At 33.2% G+C, this 13,007-nt stretch overlaps 1 protein-coding gene across 2 annotated transcripts in view; it reads right to left on the reverse strand.

Moving 5' to 3' along the window:
* Positions 1 to 592: 592 nt before the first annotated feature.
* TMEM67 (transmembrane protein 67) overlaps positions 593 to 13,007 on the reverse strand; it is a 50,496-nt gene continuing 38,081 nt past the window's right edge. The window contains exons 22-29 of one of the 2 annotated variants that reach the window (XR_009351666.1): positions 11,662 to 11,742; positions 11,057 to 11,173; positions 8,220 to 8,336; positions 8,009 to 8,113; positions 7,000 to 7,102; positions 3,379 to 3,521; positions 1,962 to 2,102; positions 593 to 815 (exon numbers count right to left, since the gene is read on the reverse strand). Coding sequence is in view for 1 of the 2 variants with exons in the window: in XM_059166028.1 (XP_059022011.1) it covers positions 2,022 to 2,102; positions 3,379 to 3,521; positions 7,000 to 7,102; positions 8,009 to 8,113; positions 8,220 to 8,336; positions 11,057 to 11,173; positions 11,662 to 11,742 (747 nt within the window). In the remaining variant the exon portion in view is untranslated. Of the gene's footprint in view, positions 816 to 855; positions 2,103 to 3,378; positions 3,522 to 6,999; positions 7,103 to 8,008; positions 8,114 to 8,219; positions 8,337 to 11,056; positions 11,174 to 11,661; positions 11,743 to 13,007 lie in introns of those variants that run through there. The other variant, XM_059166028.1, reaches the window with a different exon arrangement.

Consider the following 13,007-nt stretch of genomic DNA (forward strand, 5'->3'; position numbering starts at 1 on the left):
AGAGGGTATTATTTCCATTGTAGAGATGCAGACAAAAGCTCAAAGATGTCAAATGACTTGTTTTAAGGTCCCAAAGCTAATAAGTGAAAGGGGCAAAATTCTAACTTGAATTCAGGGCTCTCATTATTAAATCTGGAACATTTTCCATTAAGACACATGGCTCCTTGACTTACATTTATTTCCCCTCAGCTTTTGTCAGAGTTTGCTTCATTACGAAATGATGAGGAGACTTACCAAATGTTTCTAGGTAGTCAGTAAAACTGGAGGTATAAGATGCAAAGTACAGTAAATTGGTGCTACAAAAGATTATGGATCTAACGGAAAATTAGGCACCCGATTACAGAATTTAAATTGTAGCAATGTGAACAAAGGAATCCACAGTATATGAAAATCTGAACATTTTTATGTATCTAACCAAAATAAAAAATAATATTGTATAAAACTAGTGTAGGATGGTTTTTAAAATGCCTTTTCTCTCTGTGCATTTATTAGGTGAGCCAACTGATCCTAATTTTTGAGATTGCTGTTTTCAAACATTCACACTAATATTGACTTCTCATGTGTGGGATGAGAGTTGAATTTATTTCACACGCTTCTGAGCAAGTGGTTTTAAAAATCCATAGTATTACATTTATTTCTTTTTGCAGCTTTTATAAAGGCAATCCTGTAATTTGATCCTTCAGAAACTGTAGTTTGAAATATTGACTTCTTAGCCCTACTTCTTTCTCCTCGGTCATCCTTACAATTCAAAGAAATGTAAAAGATTCAACTCTGGCAAAGGCTGGGGACATGGACCGCAATGGTGTTGTTCATTCCTAAATGTTAGTTTATGAAATACACATTAATAAAACAGGAGACAGAGACATCAAATGTTTTACTCCATATTTTCAATTCAAAAACAAAAACAATATTTACATAACATTACATTTAAGTATTTACATAGCATTAACAGAAAAGGCAGTAAGAAATGATGGTTTGGGTGTTAATTAATGATTATTATACTTGAAATATAAGATGTCTTTCAAGTACATGGTATACAATGAAAATCATATCATGGAAAATTATTAACTACATGGCTCAGAATTTACATTCTGGAACCTAATATATTTTTTTCTTATTTAAAAAAAAAATACAAGCCTAATGATTTATGAGGCCTAAGTTTGTTTTCAATAAGTCACCCTGTCATTATAACATGATAAATTTATAGTTTATTATTTATAATCTTTAAACATAACTAAAAAGCAAAATTTGGGGAGTGCTCTTAAAATGTTAAGTAATTTAAAATGTATGAAAAACTATATTGGGGAAAATGTCATACACTGTGACTTTTTTTTAAAATGTAAGTGATATTTAAGGTATACACATGTCTGATGGGAAGGACATATGGACCTAACAGTACAGGTATACAAAGGAATGAATATAGACCATTTCATGAGATACCTATTAATCCAATAGTGAATTAGTCAATTGCCAAACAGGGTAAACAATTAAAATAAAGCAAATTGAGTCAACAATATATAATTTCGAATTTCTAAGTACCTGAAGACATTTTTCAACATTTATTTACCATAACATATGTAAAAATTAGAAAATACTAAACTGAAAACTAGGTTTGAACTTGTAATTAAATAATTTTGTCAATGTGAGAAAATGTAAGCAAATCCCAGTTTATAAAATTATCTAGAGAGACCAACAATGGAGACTATTGTATCATTAAAAAGTGTTCTGCTGACAGCAACACTTAGATTTCTTTTGCCTCATTGTCAGTGTATCTAATTTATGAGTTGGTGAATTAAATACCACCACAAATGAAAAAACAACATTTTTCATGATATCACATTATATATTCACAAAGAAGTTATGTATCCACAAGTTACAAAAATAAATCTTTCTTTAGATCAGAAAACAAATAAAAATAGAAAAATCTGTATGAAAAGTTTTAAAAACTACAGCAAACTAACCTGATCATTATGACTGTTTTTGACACAACTATATTATCTTTAGGTTATCTATTCAAAAAATTAAATCAAAAATCTTTGATCCACCAATGTTTTGGATGCCAAATTCTTCTGTCCTACTGTATTCCGTATAAATCTAAAAGTCTGGAAAATTAAAACAATTCAGAATGAAACATATAGAAAGAAAATTAAATATGCACATCAATTTAAAGATCTAAATTAAACTAGCTAATTCTCTCAACTATTTACTTTCATTTATTAGGCATCTGTATTCCATGGTGATACACAAAATTGTTTCAAGAGTATTTATCATCTTTCCTAGTATTAAAGATTACATATCAAAGATCACAATATCACAAAGATCACAATATCAAAGAAGTACATAGTCCTCTTTAGAATATATCTTGATGAGTTACTAATACAACCTGCTCATGTTCACAGGGATACACCATCAAATATTTTGCAAGGCAACTTACCTCTAGCCCTAAAAGCTATGGAAATATCAAAAGAACTGTTAGGGATAGAATTTGTTTGTAATTTTAGATCTCTGTCAAAGACTAATATATTATATATTACTAACTCATATACTTCCTCAACATGGGGGAATACCTGAGTGATATTAGTAACAACATTTCCAGAACAGATTTGTCATTTTTTAAAAAATCTCCACTTCAGGCTCCATTCCCAACGAGCAGTTGTTTTTTTATCCACACAGATAGAAAATCTGTTGACAGTTCCAGTAACGGGGCTTCTCTGTGGCTAAGTCCTGAGCTCTCTGGAGCCTGCCTTTTTGTTACCTTAATATCTGGCACAGAGGGTGAAGGGAACTCATATTACTGCTACTTTTTAAAAACATTTCAACTTATTTTAGTTAGTTAACATATATGGTAAAATTGGTTTCAGGTTCTACTTCTGGCATCTGGGAGATCAATTTCATTATCTTCCTACTGGATTCCTTTCACATTTGCTCAAATAACTTATGCCCTCCACAATACCCCAGTATGTCAATGACAATGAAGTAGAGTGTAATTGGTTGAAATCTTTCTTCTTATTTTGGTTGGGATAACTATATTCTAAATCTTAACAAATTCCTAGTGAAAAGCAGACACTGTTATTCTCTGCTATAAAATAGCTACTTCCAAAGTATTTGTTTTTAAGGAAATCCAGTAAAATTTTTATTTTTTTAAATATTTACTTATTTATTTATTTTAGATTTTATTTATTTGTTGACTTATTTGTCAGAGAGAGAGAGCACAAGCAGACAAAGTGGCAGGCAGAGGGAGAAGCAGGCTCCCCACTGAGCAAGGAGCCTGATGTGGGATGTGATCCTAGGACCCTGGGATCATGACTTGAGCCGAAGGTAGTGGCTTAATCGACTGTGCCACCCAGGCGTCCCTCCAGTAAAAATTTTTAAACTTACCTCTTGTTGTAGGTATGTAAGAAAGGCTGCTAGAACAAAATTTTGGCAAGCCAAATCCACAACACAGAAGAACAGCAGATCAAAAATAAGAAGAGTGGCTTCATTTCCATAATATAGAACACTGCTGAAAGAATACCCTTCATCTGTTTTTTGAAAAAAGCATTTTATAAGATATGAATTAGAAACTTTAAAATAGAACAAACTTCTGATAAACTTCCAGTGATAAAATCTGGATATTTAAAAATAGCATAACAGAAATTACTATTTATAATACTTCATGGTTTTCAAAAAAAATAAAGGGGGATTAAAATTTGCTAATCTCAAAAGTCAGTCAAGGAACTCTGCTCATAAAAAGTAATTCTAACATTTGTACCAAGGGTTGGTAACTGCTAGTAATGTAAGTATATAGTCAATATCTTTCAAAGACCAGGTAATGAATACCCCTTATTTGTTTATATAACAAAAGGCTGAGGAATCTTACAAAGATTCTCTAAGATAAAGTTAAAAAACAAAAACAAAGAACAAAATGTGCAAGGACTGAAAAGTGCATAGTGAGCTGTAATTGTGTCTTAAATAGTCCTCTAAGGTTAGTTTCATATTTTGTGTTTATTTCCCTTGCCTTAAAGAGACATATCTAGAAAAAACTGATGTTCTGTACAAATGTCTTTGCCTCTCTTTCTTTGACCTCCTGCTTGACAATAGCAACTTTCTTTAGGATGCAGTTCAAACTTCTCCATGTGGCCTCCTCTTGCTTGACTCTACGTCTGGTTAGATTTTTCACTCACTATTCTGTACCTAACCTGTGCCTACACACACTTCCTCCCTAGCATCACCCCACTCCTCCATTCAAGATGACCCCTGGTCTATGCCGTGTATCCCAGGATTGGCACAACACATGATACCCAATGATGCAAGAACAGGTGATATGTAGGCCAGGACAAAGGTTACACCATTTCCATTCTTACCAACCCATATAAGAGATTATTAATCACATTAAAAGTGACATATATACTACCTTTTTAATGATAAGAAACCAGATTTAGGCACGATTCCTGTCTTAGATATCTATGATTTTTTAAGAACTTGGATAAAATGAAAAACTAAATGTTAAAGATTAATCACAAATGTTATTCTTCCTTAAGTGTTTTATTGGTTTTCCACTGACTGCACATTCCCATAAAATCTGAATTTTATTTTCACTCTTGCCCCTTTTATTTAACATAGTACTAGACGTTCTAGCCGCAGCAACTGGACAAGAGAAAGAAACAAAAGGCATCTAAATTGATAAGGAAGAAGGTAAATGGTCACTATTTGCAGATGGCATGATACCATACTTAGAAAACCCTAAAGATGCTACCAAAAAACTACCAGAAGTAATAATGAATTCAGTAAAGTTTAAGATACAAACTTAATACCCAAATATTAGTAGCATTTCTATACACTAATAATGAAGTAGCAGAAAGAGAAATTAGGATAACACTTTCATTTACAATTATACCCCAAATAATAAAATACCTAGGAATAAATAACCAAGGAAGTTAAAGATCTGTACTTTGAAAACTATAAAACACTGATGAAACAAACTGAAGATGCCACACACAAATGGCAAGATATTTCAAGCTCACGAACTGGGAGAATTAACATTAAAATGTTAATTCTTACTCCCCAGAGTAATCTACAGATTTGATGTAATCCCTATCAAAATACTAACAGCATTTTTCACAGAACTGGAAGAAATAATACTAAAATTTGTATGGCAGCACAAATAGCCAAATAAATCTTGAGAAAGATTTAACAAAGCTGGAGGTATCACAATTCCAGATTTTAAGATATGTTATAAAATTGTTTTAACCAAAACAAGATGGTACTGGCACAAAAACAGACACATAGATCAACAGAACAGAATAGAGAATATAGAAATAAACCTACACTTACATGGTCAATTAATTTATGACAAAGAAGGCAAGAATATACAATAAAGAAAAGACAATCTAATAAATGGTGCTGGGAAAACTGGACAGCTACACGCAAAGAAGGGAACTGGACCCCTTTTTAACACCAAACACAAAAATAAATTCAAAATGTATCAAAGACCTAAATCTGAGACCTGAAATCATAAAACTCCTAGACATAAATAGTAATTTCTTTGATATCGATCATAACAACATTTTTTTCTAGGTATGTCTCTTGAGGCAAGGGAAACAAAAACGAAAACAAATTATTGGGACTACATCAAAATAAAAAGCTTTACACAGTGAAGGAAACCATCGACAAAATCAAAAGGCAATCTACTGAATGGGAGAAGGTATTTGCAAATGACATAACTAAAAAGGGGTTAATTTCCGAAATATATAAAGAACTCACACAACTCAACACCAAAATACAAATGATCCCATTTAAAAATGGGCAGAGGAACTGAGAGACATTTTCCCAAAAAAGGCATATAATGATGGCCAATAGACACATGAAAAGATGCTTATCACTAATCATCAGGAAACTGCAAATCAAAACCACAGTGAAAACCTTACACCTGTCTGAATGGCTAAAATAAAAAAGACAAGCACTAACAAATGTTTATGAGGATGTGGAGTAAAGGGAACCCTGTGCATTGTTGGTGGGAATATAAATTGGTACCGCTACTGTGGAACCATATGGAGGTTCCTCAAAAAATTAAAAATAGAAATACCATATGATGCAATTAATTCTACTATTGGGCATTTGCCCAAAGAAAACAGAAATACTTAAATTCAAAAAGATACATGTTCCCCTACATTTACTGCAGCATTATTTACAGTAGCCAAGATATCAAAGCAGCCCAAGTATCCATTCATAAATAAATGGATAAAGAAGAGTAATACATATATATTCACATACACACAGTGGAATATTATTCAGCCATAAAAAGGGTGATATCTTGCCATCTGCAATAACATGGATGGATCTTGAGGGTATTATGCTAAGTGAAGTAAGTCCGAAAAAGACAAATATCATATGATTTCACTTACATGTGGAATTAAAAAAAAAGATGAATAAATAGACAAACCAAAAGCAGAATCAGACCTATAAATACAGAAAACTGATGGTTGGTAGGGTGGGGAGATAGAGGGAAGAACAAATGGGTAAAGAAGAGTGTGAGATACAGGCTTCCAGTTATGGAATGAATAAGTCACAGGAATAAAAGGTACAGCATACGGAATGTAGTCAGTGGTATTGCAAAAGCACTTCATGATCAGATGGTGATCACTTACGGTGAGCAGAGGAGATACAGACTTGTTGAATCACTATGTTATATACTTGAAACTAATGTAACATCATCTGTCAATTATATTCAAATTTTTTAAAAATCTGAATTTTGTGTTTTACTATCTCTTCCATGTCTACGACTAATTTTAAAATTCAGTTTTTTTATTCTCTTGTGGAATAATTATCTTTTATATTTTTGTTTCCTGCTATATGACATAATAAAATGAAACACAGAAAACTACTATAATACCAAGAAGTTAACCAGTTCCTTAAGTTTCCTTTGTTTTTATAGAAAATTAAAAGAAAATAACCATAAGTACTTTTTTTTTCAAAGTTTGAAAATAGGAATCAAGTGCAGCAAAGGCATTTGAAGGATACCATTGTAAAAGATGCTTTTTTCCATTGGTTCCATGAATTCCATTCCAAGAATTCTTTCAAGAAGCAATTTATCTTTTATAAAGTAGTCCATTTCCTTATGAACCTAATATAAAAAGACAAGAGTCATTTCAAAAATAGCAGTGAAATGTTTCCCATTTAATGTAAAATCAGAAAGGGAGAAAATGAAAAGTGAATAACACATGAAGAAAATCTTTTCTTTAAAAAAGACGGATTTTGCGGGGGGGTGCCTGGGTGGCTCATTCGGTTAAGCATCTGCCTTTGGCTTAGGTCATGATGTCCTGATATCAAGCCTGCATTGGGCTCCCTGCTCAGTGGGGAGCCTGCTTCTCCGTCTGCCTGCCCACTTCCCCTGCTCGTTCACTCTGATCTCTCTGACAAATAAATAAATAAAATCTTAAAAAAAAAAAAAAAAAGCCTGATTTTACTACAGTGGGCTTTACAACAAAATTTTCTTTAGAAATGTTAAAAAATTTTCTTTATTGGAGAGCAAGTGAGCACACGCACAAGCAACGGGACTGGCAGGCAGAGGGAGCAGCGGATTCCCTGCCGAGCAAGGATCATGACCCAAGCCAAAAGCAGACACTTAACCGACTGAGCCACCGGGCGTCCCAAGAAATGTTTTAAGTTTTAAAGGTCAAGGGCTAAATATACTTAAAATTAATTTATAGCAAGCTTTTCAGGAGTATAACCATAGCATAGCATATTTCTATATTTAATAAATATAATAATATTTTAGTAATTAGCTAACAAAATTCCAGCAGACATACTTTAGGGGAATCATCATTTTGCTAACAGATACATAAAATGTTACTTTATTTTTATATAACCTCATTCTATTCTTAAGCCACAGTATTAATTTTGCTAGGTAAAAAAAGAAGGTCTCTAAGTCCACTGACTTAGTTAACTAAAGAAATAACTGGAATTACTGGTTAACTTTTTAAAAATTGTATTTTGCTTCTAGTTGAAATATAAACACTGACATACATACATGATCGATGAAAGAGCCAAGAAATTTATTCATAGTATGATATGCTTTTATACTCTGCTCAAAAGTACTTGCTGATGAACTCAATAGTCTGGCTGGGCCATTTTTCTAATGTGGAAAAGAGATAAGAATAAATGCAACATGTCTTACATTCTTGGTTTTTAAGTAACATGCAATACTGGCAAAATAGACCCGAATTGTACTTTATACAAACCCTTGTGAGTGTCTCATGAATTCTGTCATAGTGTTGTCTCATCTGGCTAGAAATTGCAATCTGAAAAGTCTGACCATCTGTGTTGGGTACCAAACCTCTCTGGCTACACAAATTTTCCTGAAAAGTTAAAAAAATTAAAATAAAGATCATGGAAGTTTTGCCTATTTCAAAAAGAAAATACAACATTTTTCTTTTAGTTAGTATCACAAGATACTGAAACTATATTTGAGACAGAGCTTCTGACATTATCCAACGTTCTCACTCTTCTCTGGGTTTTACTCATTTCTGTGTTGTCCTATGCTGTTCGGGTCTCTATATCATCTCCTTTTACCCTACTTTAAAAAAAGAACCCATACTAAATTCATTGTATATTGATATTCATAGCTTTCTTTATGATTAACTCTATTGCTCTTTAATGCATGCCAAAAAGTCTAGTCTTAGATTAACTATTTTTATAATTATAGTCTTTTTTGTTTTCTAAAAATCTAAAGAACACTTCCTTAATTAAATGCAAAAAAAGGTAATGTGATACATGACCAAACAGTTAATGTCATGGTCATGGACCAGATCTCCAGTTCAGGTTTCCCTGACACAACTTGAATCCTGACAACCACAAACATGTAAAATTTTGTCTTACCCCACCCCCTACCTACTTCCGATCTATGCTTCAGGGTCAGCTCCAGTCCTGTCTCCCTTCTCTTGCTTTATTTGCCTACTCCAGAGCTTAATAATCTCTTTGTCCAAATTTAATCTGCAAACACAATATAACACTTGGTTTTCTACAGACTGAAGTCTACATGTATTGAATTTCTCTATTAAAAAAATAATAAAATCTTTCTTTTTTCCTGATTAAAAAAGCACATGTTATTGCAGAGAATTTATAAAATATGCAGAGGTACAAAAAAGAAAGAAAAGAAAAATCACCTATGAATTTCAATACCCAGAGATACAAATATTTTAAGGTATTTTATTTCCAGTCCTTCGTCCAGGCATATAGATATAAATGGCATAAAACTGGAATCACACTAATTTCTTTTTTTATTTTTTATTTTTTGAAGATTTTATTTATTTACTTGAGAGAGAGAAAGAGAGTGAGAGAGAAAGCTGAGAGGGTAGGGGGTCAGAGGGAGAAGCAGACTCCCCGCTGAGCAGGGAGCCCGATGCAGGACTCGATCCTGGGACTCCAGGTTCATGACCTGAGCCACCCACACACCCTCTTTTTCACCTAACATTATATCAGAGCAACTCTCTATGTCATTAAGTATTCTATAAAATACGATTTTTATGTCTACTTAAGAATTTCAGTGTATGAAAACCCACTGCTTTAATACTCTTTTTGCCCTTATAAATAACCCCTGTGATGAAGATCCTGAGCCTAATTAGCTATTCATATTGCTAATTATTTCCTTGAGTTAGATTCACAGAATTAGTGAGTCCAAGAAAATGAATTCTTTAAGAGCTCTTGGTATATATATTTCTAAATGCTTTCCAGAAGATTTGTAAAAATTATCCTGAGACCAGTAGTTTTATGGGTGCCCATTTCACCATGTCCTTGGAACTATTAAGTATTAGCTTTTTAAAAAAAAATCTTGGCTAATTTGAAGAGGGCAAAAATATTATTTTTATATATATTTATTATGAGCTATACATTTTAAGGGGTTTATTAGTCTCTTCCATTTCTTATTTATGTACTTAATAATTGTCTTTTTTCCACTGAGGTTTTAAGTGTCTGCTTAATGATTTATATGACTTTCAATATTGTTATCAATATCTTTATCATATTTATTATGGGAATTTTAGTCAAATTCTCTTTTATTTATATGATTGTTGGCTATGTAAATGTTCTCCATTAATAAAGTAAAATAAATTAATATTCCCTTTATGATGCTTTCTATTCTTTATGCTTAAAAATTCATCTCCCAATCTCAAATATTCTTTTTTTACATTTAACCTTTCAAACCAGGTATAATTTCTAACAGTTAACCAACCTGTTCATACATTAAATAAATCGTTTTTCTCTGAAATGCTATTATCATATATTAAATTCTTACAAGTCACAGGTATGGTCCTTTAGTCATAAATTCTCTTGATTTTTCCTCTCAAGTGTTTATTTTTCTTTTTAAACTTTATTATGGGTGTTTTCTAATGTACACAGTACAGAGAACAGTAAACCATCCATCACCCAATGCCAAATCTGTGAATCTGTATCTCTAACAAATAAGGTCTTACAAAACAAAACAAAACCACCATGCCATTTTCACACATTATTAATTCACACAAAATTAATCATTCCTTAATATAATATTTAGCTCTTAAACCTTCCATATTATTCCCAAGGATTTTTAAAAATTTTTGGTTTGAATCAGGATCCAAAGTTTACACACTGTACTTGATTGTTTTGTTTCTAAATCTCTCTCACCATCTGACAGTTCCTCCTCCACCACCACCACTCACCCCTCCTCTTTATGTGCCTTGGATTTGCTGAAGACACTGGGTCATCTGTCCTGCGAGACATTCTGCATTCTGGGGATGACTGATTGCTTCCTATGGCATTATTTCATTGATCCCTCTATCTCCTCTACTTCCTGTAAGTTGGTGGTTAGATCTAGAGGCTTGATTACATTCAGGTTCCATTTTCTCAGACAAGAATATTCCATAAGTAATGTTATGTACTTCCTACTGCATCATAACTGGACGTGATTAATGTTGGTTTTCCCAATTTCCCCTTGTAGTAAGACTGAGCCAGTGTGCTGATTATGTCAACTGATAGCTCATTATAAAGCACCCTGTCAATCTCTTCTCAGTTGAAAACTAGAAGATGTTAAATATATTCATACCGCTTCTCTTTTAAGGTTCATATTCATTTCTTCCATATTAGTATCTGCATGCCCATGCACTGATCTACCATGAATGTAATATCCAAAGCATCTGTGGGATAACAGAAACACTGAGATCTATAAAAAGAGAAAAAAAGAATAATTAGTAACTCACATAGAAAACAATGAAAATTAAGTTTTTCTTAAAACTCCTTTCTTTCTCTGAAAATAAAGAGGGTTGAATTCCTGGAAAATATATAAATAGGACAATAAAGGAGAAAGGATAATATTATTTTTAAAAAGTAGACAGAAAAGAGATGGAAGATATTTTCTAAGAAAGGAAGAAATAGGATTGATGTATGAAAATTATTTTTCAGGGACTCTGCTGAGTGAATTTATTTGTTGGATAAAGAATTCATAATTAAGAAATTACAAATGAAGAAGAAACTAAAGCAGTAAACATTAACTTGTAGCTCATTATAACTATCTCTGGAATTAACAATCAGTGGGAAATTGGACTAAAAAATTCAATCATACCAAATCACTTTTAAAGCCTCTCTTAATGTACTGATGACCTTTAAAAAGGGAAAAATAACAGTTGCAAGATAAAGTCAGAAAGTACTTACATTGCTCATACAGCATAAATCCACAAACTGTCGAATTTTATCTTCTATGAATCTCTCATAAAAGACAACAAAGAAAATGATCTGAAACATAAAGCCAAGTTCATGCTTATTAGCTTTTAAAATTTAATTTTCTTTTATAGTCACAGTGTAGTATCTTAAGAAAAAAGAAAGTCCACTGAGGAACACAGTAGCCTCAAAATGGTCCCTGTGGGATAAAATCCTATTTATTATCTCTGATTCCTCTGTCAAAGAAATAAGGTTTTGGAATTGTGTTAAGATTTATTGAGGGAGCCTATTTTGAATTTTAAAAACTTTCCTGTATCATTAAAACACAACAGGACAAATGGGGTGGGGGGGAGAGGCTTTAAAAAACTTAGCATAAACCAATGTATTAATAGCCAGATTTACATCTGGTTCTGTACTCCTACCCATCTCCTAAATTCCAAAGCCATTAGAAAACTTGCTGCTTTCAAATTAATCTTCCCTGACAGAGTAGCACATAAAAAGCATACATCAAAAATTCTATTTCAGGGACGCCTGGGTGGCTCAGTTGGTTAAGCAGCTGCCTTCGGCTCAGGTCATGATCCCAGCGTCCTGGGATCGAGTCCCACATCGGGCTCCTTGCTCCGCAGGGAGCCTGCTTCTCCCTCTGACTCTGCCTTCCACTCTGTCTGCCTGTGCTCGCTCTCACTCTCTCTCTCTCTCACAAATAAATAAAATCTTTAAAAAAAAAAAAAAAAATTCTATTTCAACTGCAGATAATACATTAAAGATTCAAATGGAATGGTCTCAAGTGTTCTTAGCTTTTACAATACCGGAAAAGGAAATTATTTTATAACTCAAAAGAGAAAAGTTTACATCCTAGACCTAATTAGATATATTTCAGAAAAAGATAATATTTCCTAAACACCCAGTTGAAAGGTGTCCCCCATTCTTAACTCCCATCTGCCTCACCTCCATTTACCCCGTATCTCATCTCCCTACATGTCCTTTACAGCACTTGACACAATCTGTAGCTTGTTCTTGTTAACCATATCCTTGAGCTCAGCGCGGTGCCTAGAACACAAAATGGGGCACCTGGGTGGCTTAGTGGGTTAAGCCTCTGCCTTCGGCTCAGGTTGTGATCCCAGGGTCCTGGGATGGAGCCTCACATCGGGCTCTCTGCTCAGCAGGGAACCTGCTTCCCCCCCTCTCTCTGCCTGCCTCTCTGCCTACTTGTGACCTCTCTGTCAAATAAATAAATAAATAAATAAATAAATAAAATTTTAGAACACAAAACGGACTCAGATATGTGAATGAGTAAATAAATGAATCTACAGCAGTTGATTACTGAACACACTTCCCCA

This window comes from Mustela lutreola, chromosome 3 (assembly GCF_030435805.1).
Source record: "Mustela lutreola isolate mMusLut2 chromosome 3, mMusLut2.pri, whole genome shotgun sequence".
Classification (NCBI taxonomy): domain Eukaryota; kingdom Metazoa; phylum Chordata; class Mammalia; order Carnivora; family Mustelidae; genus Mustela; species Mustela lutreola.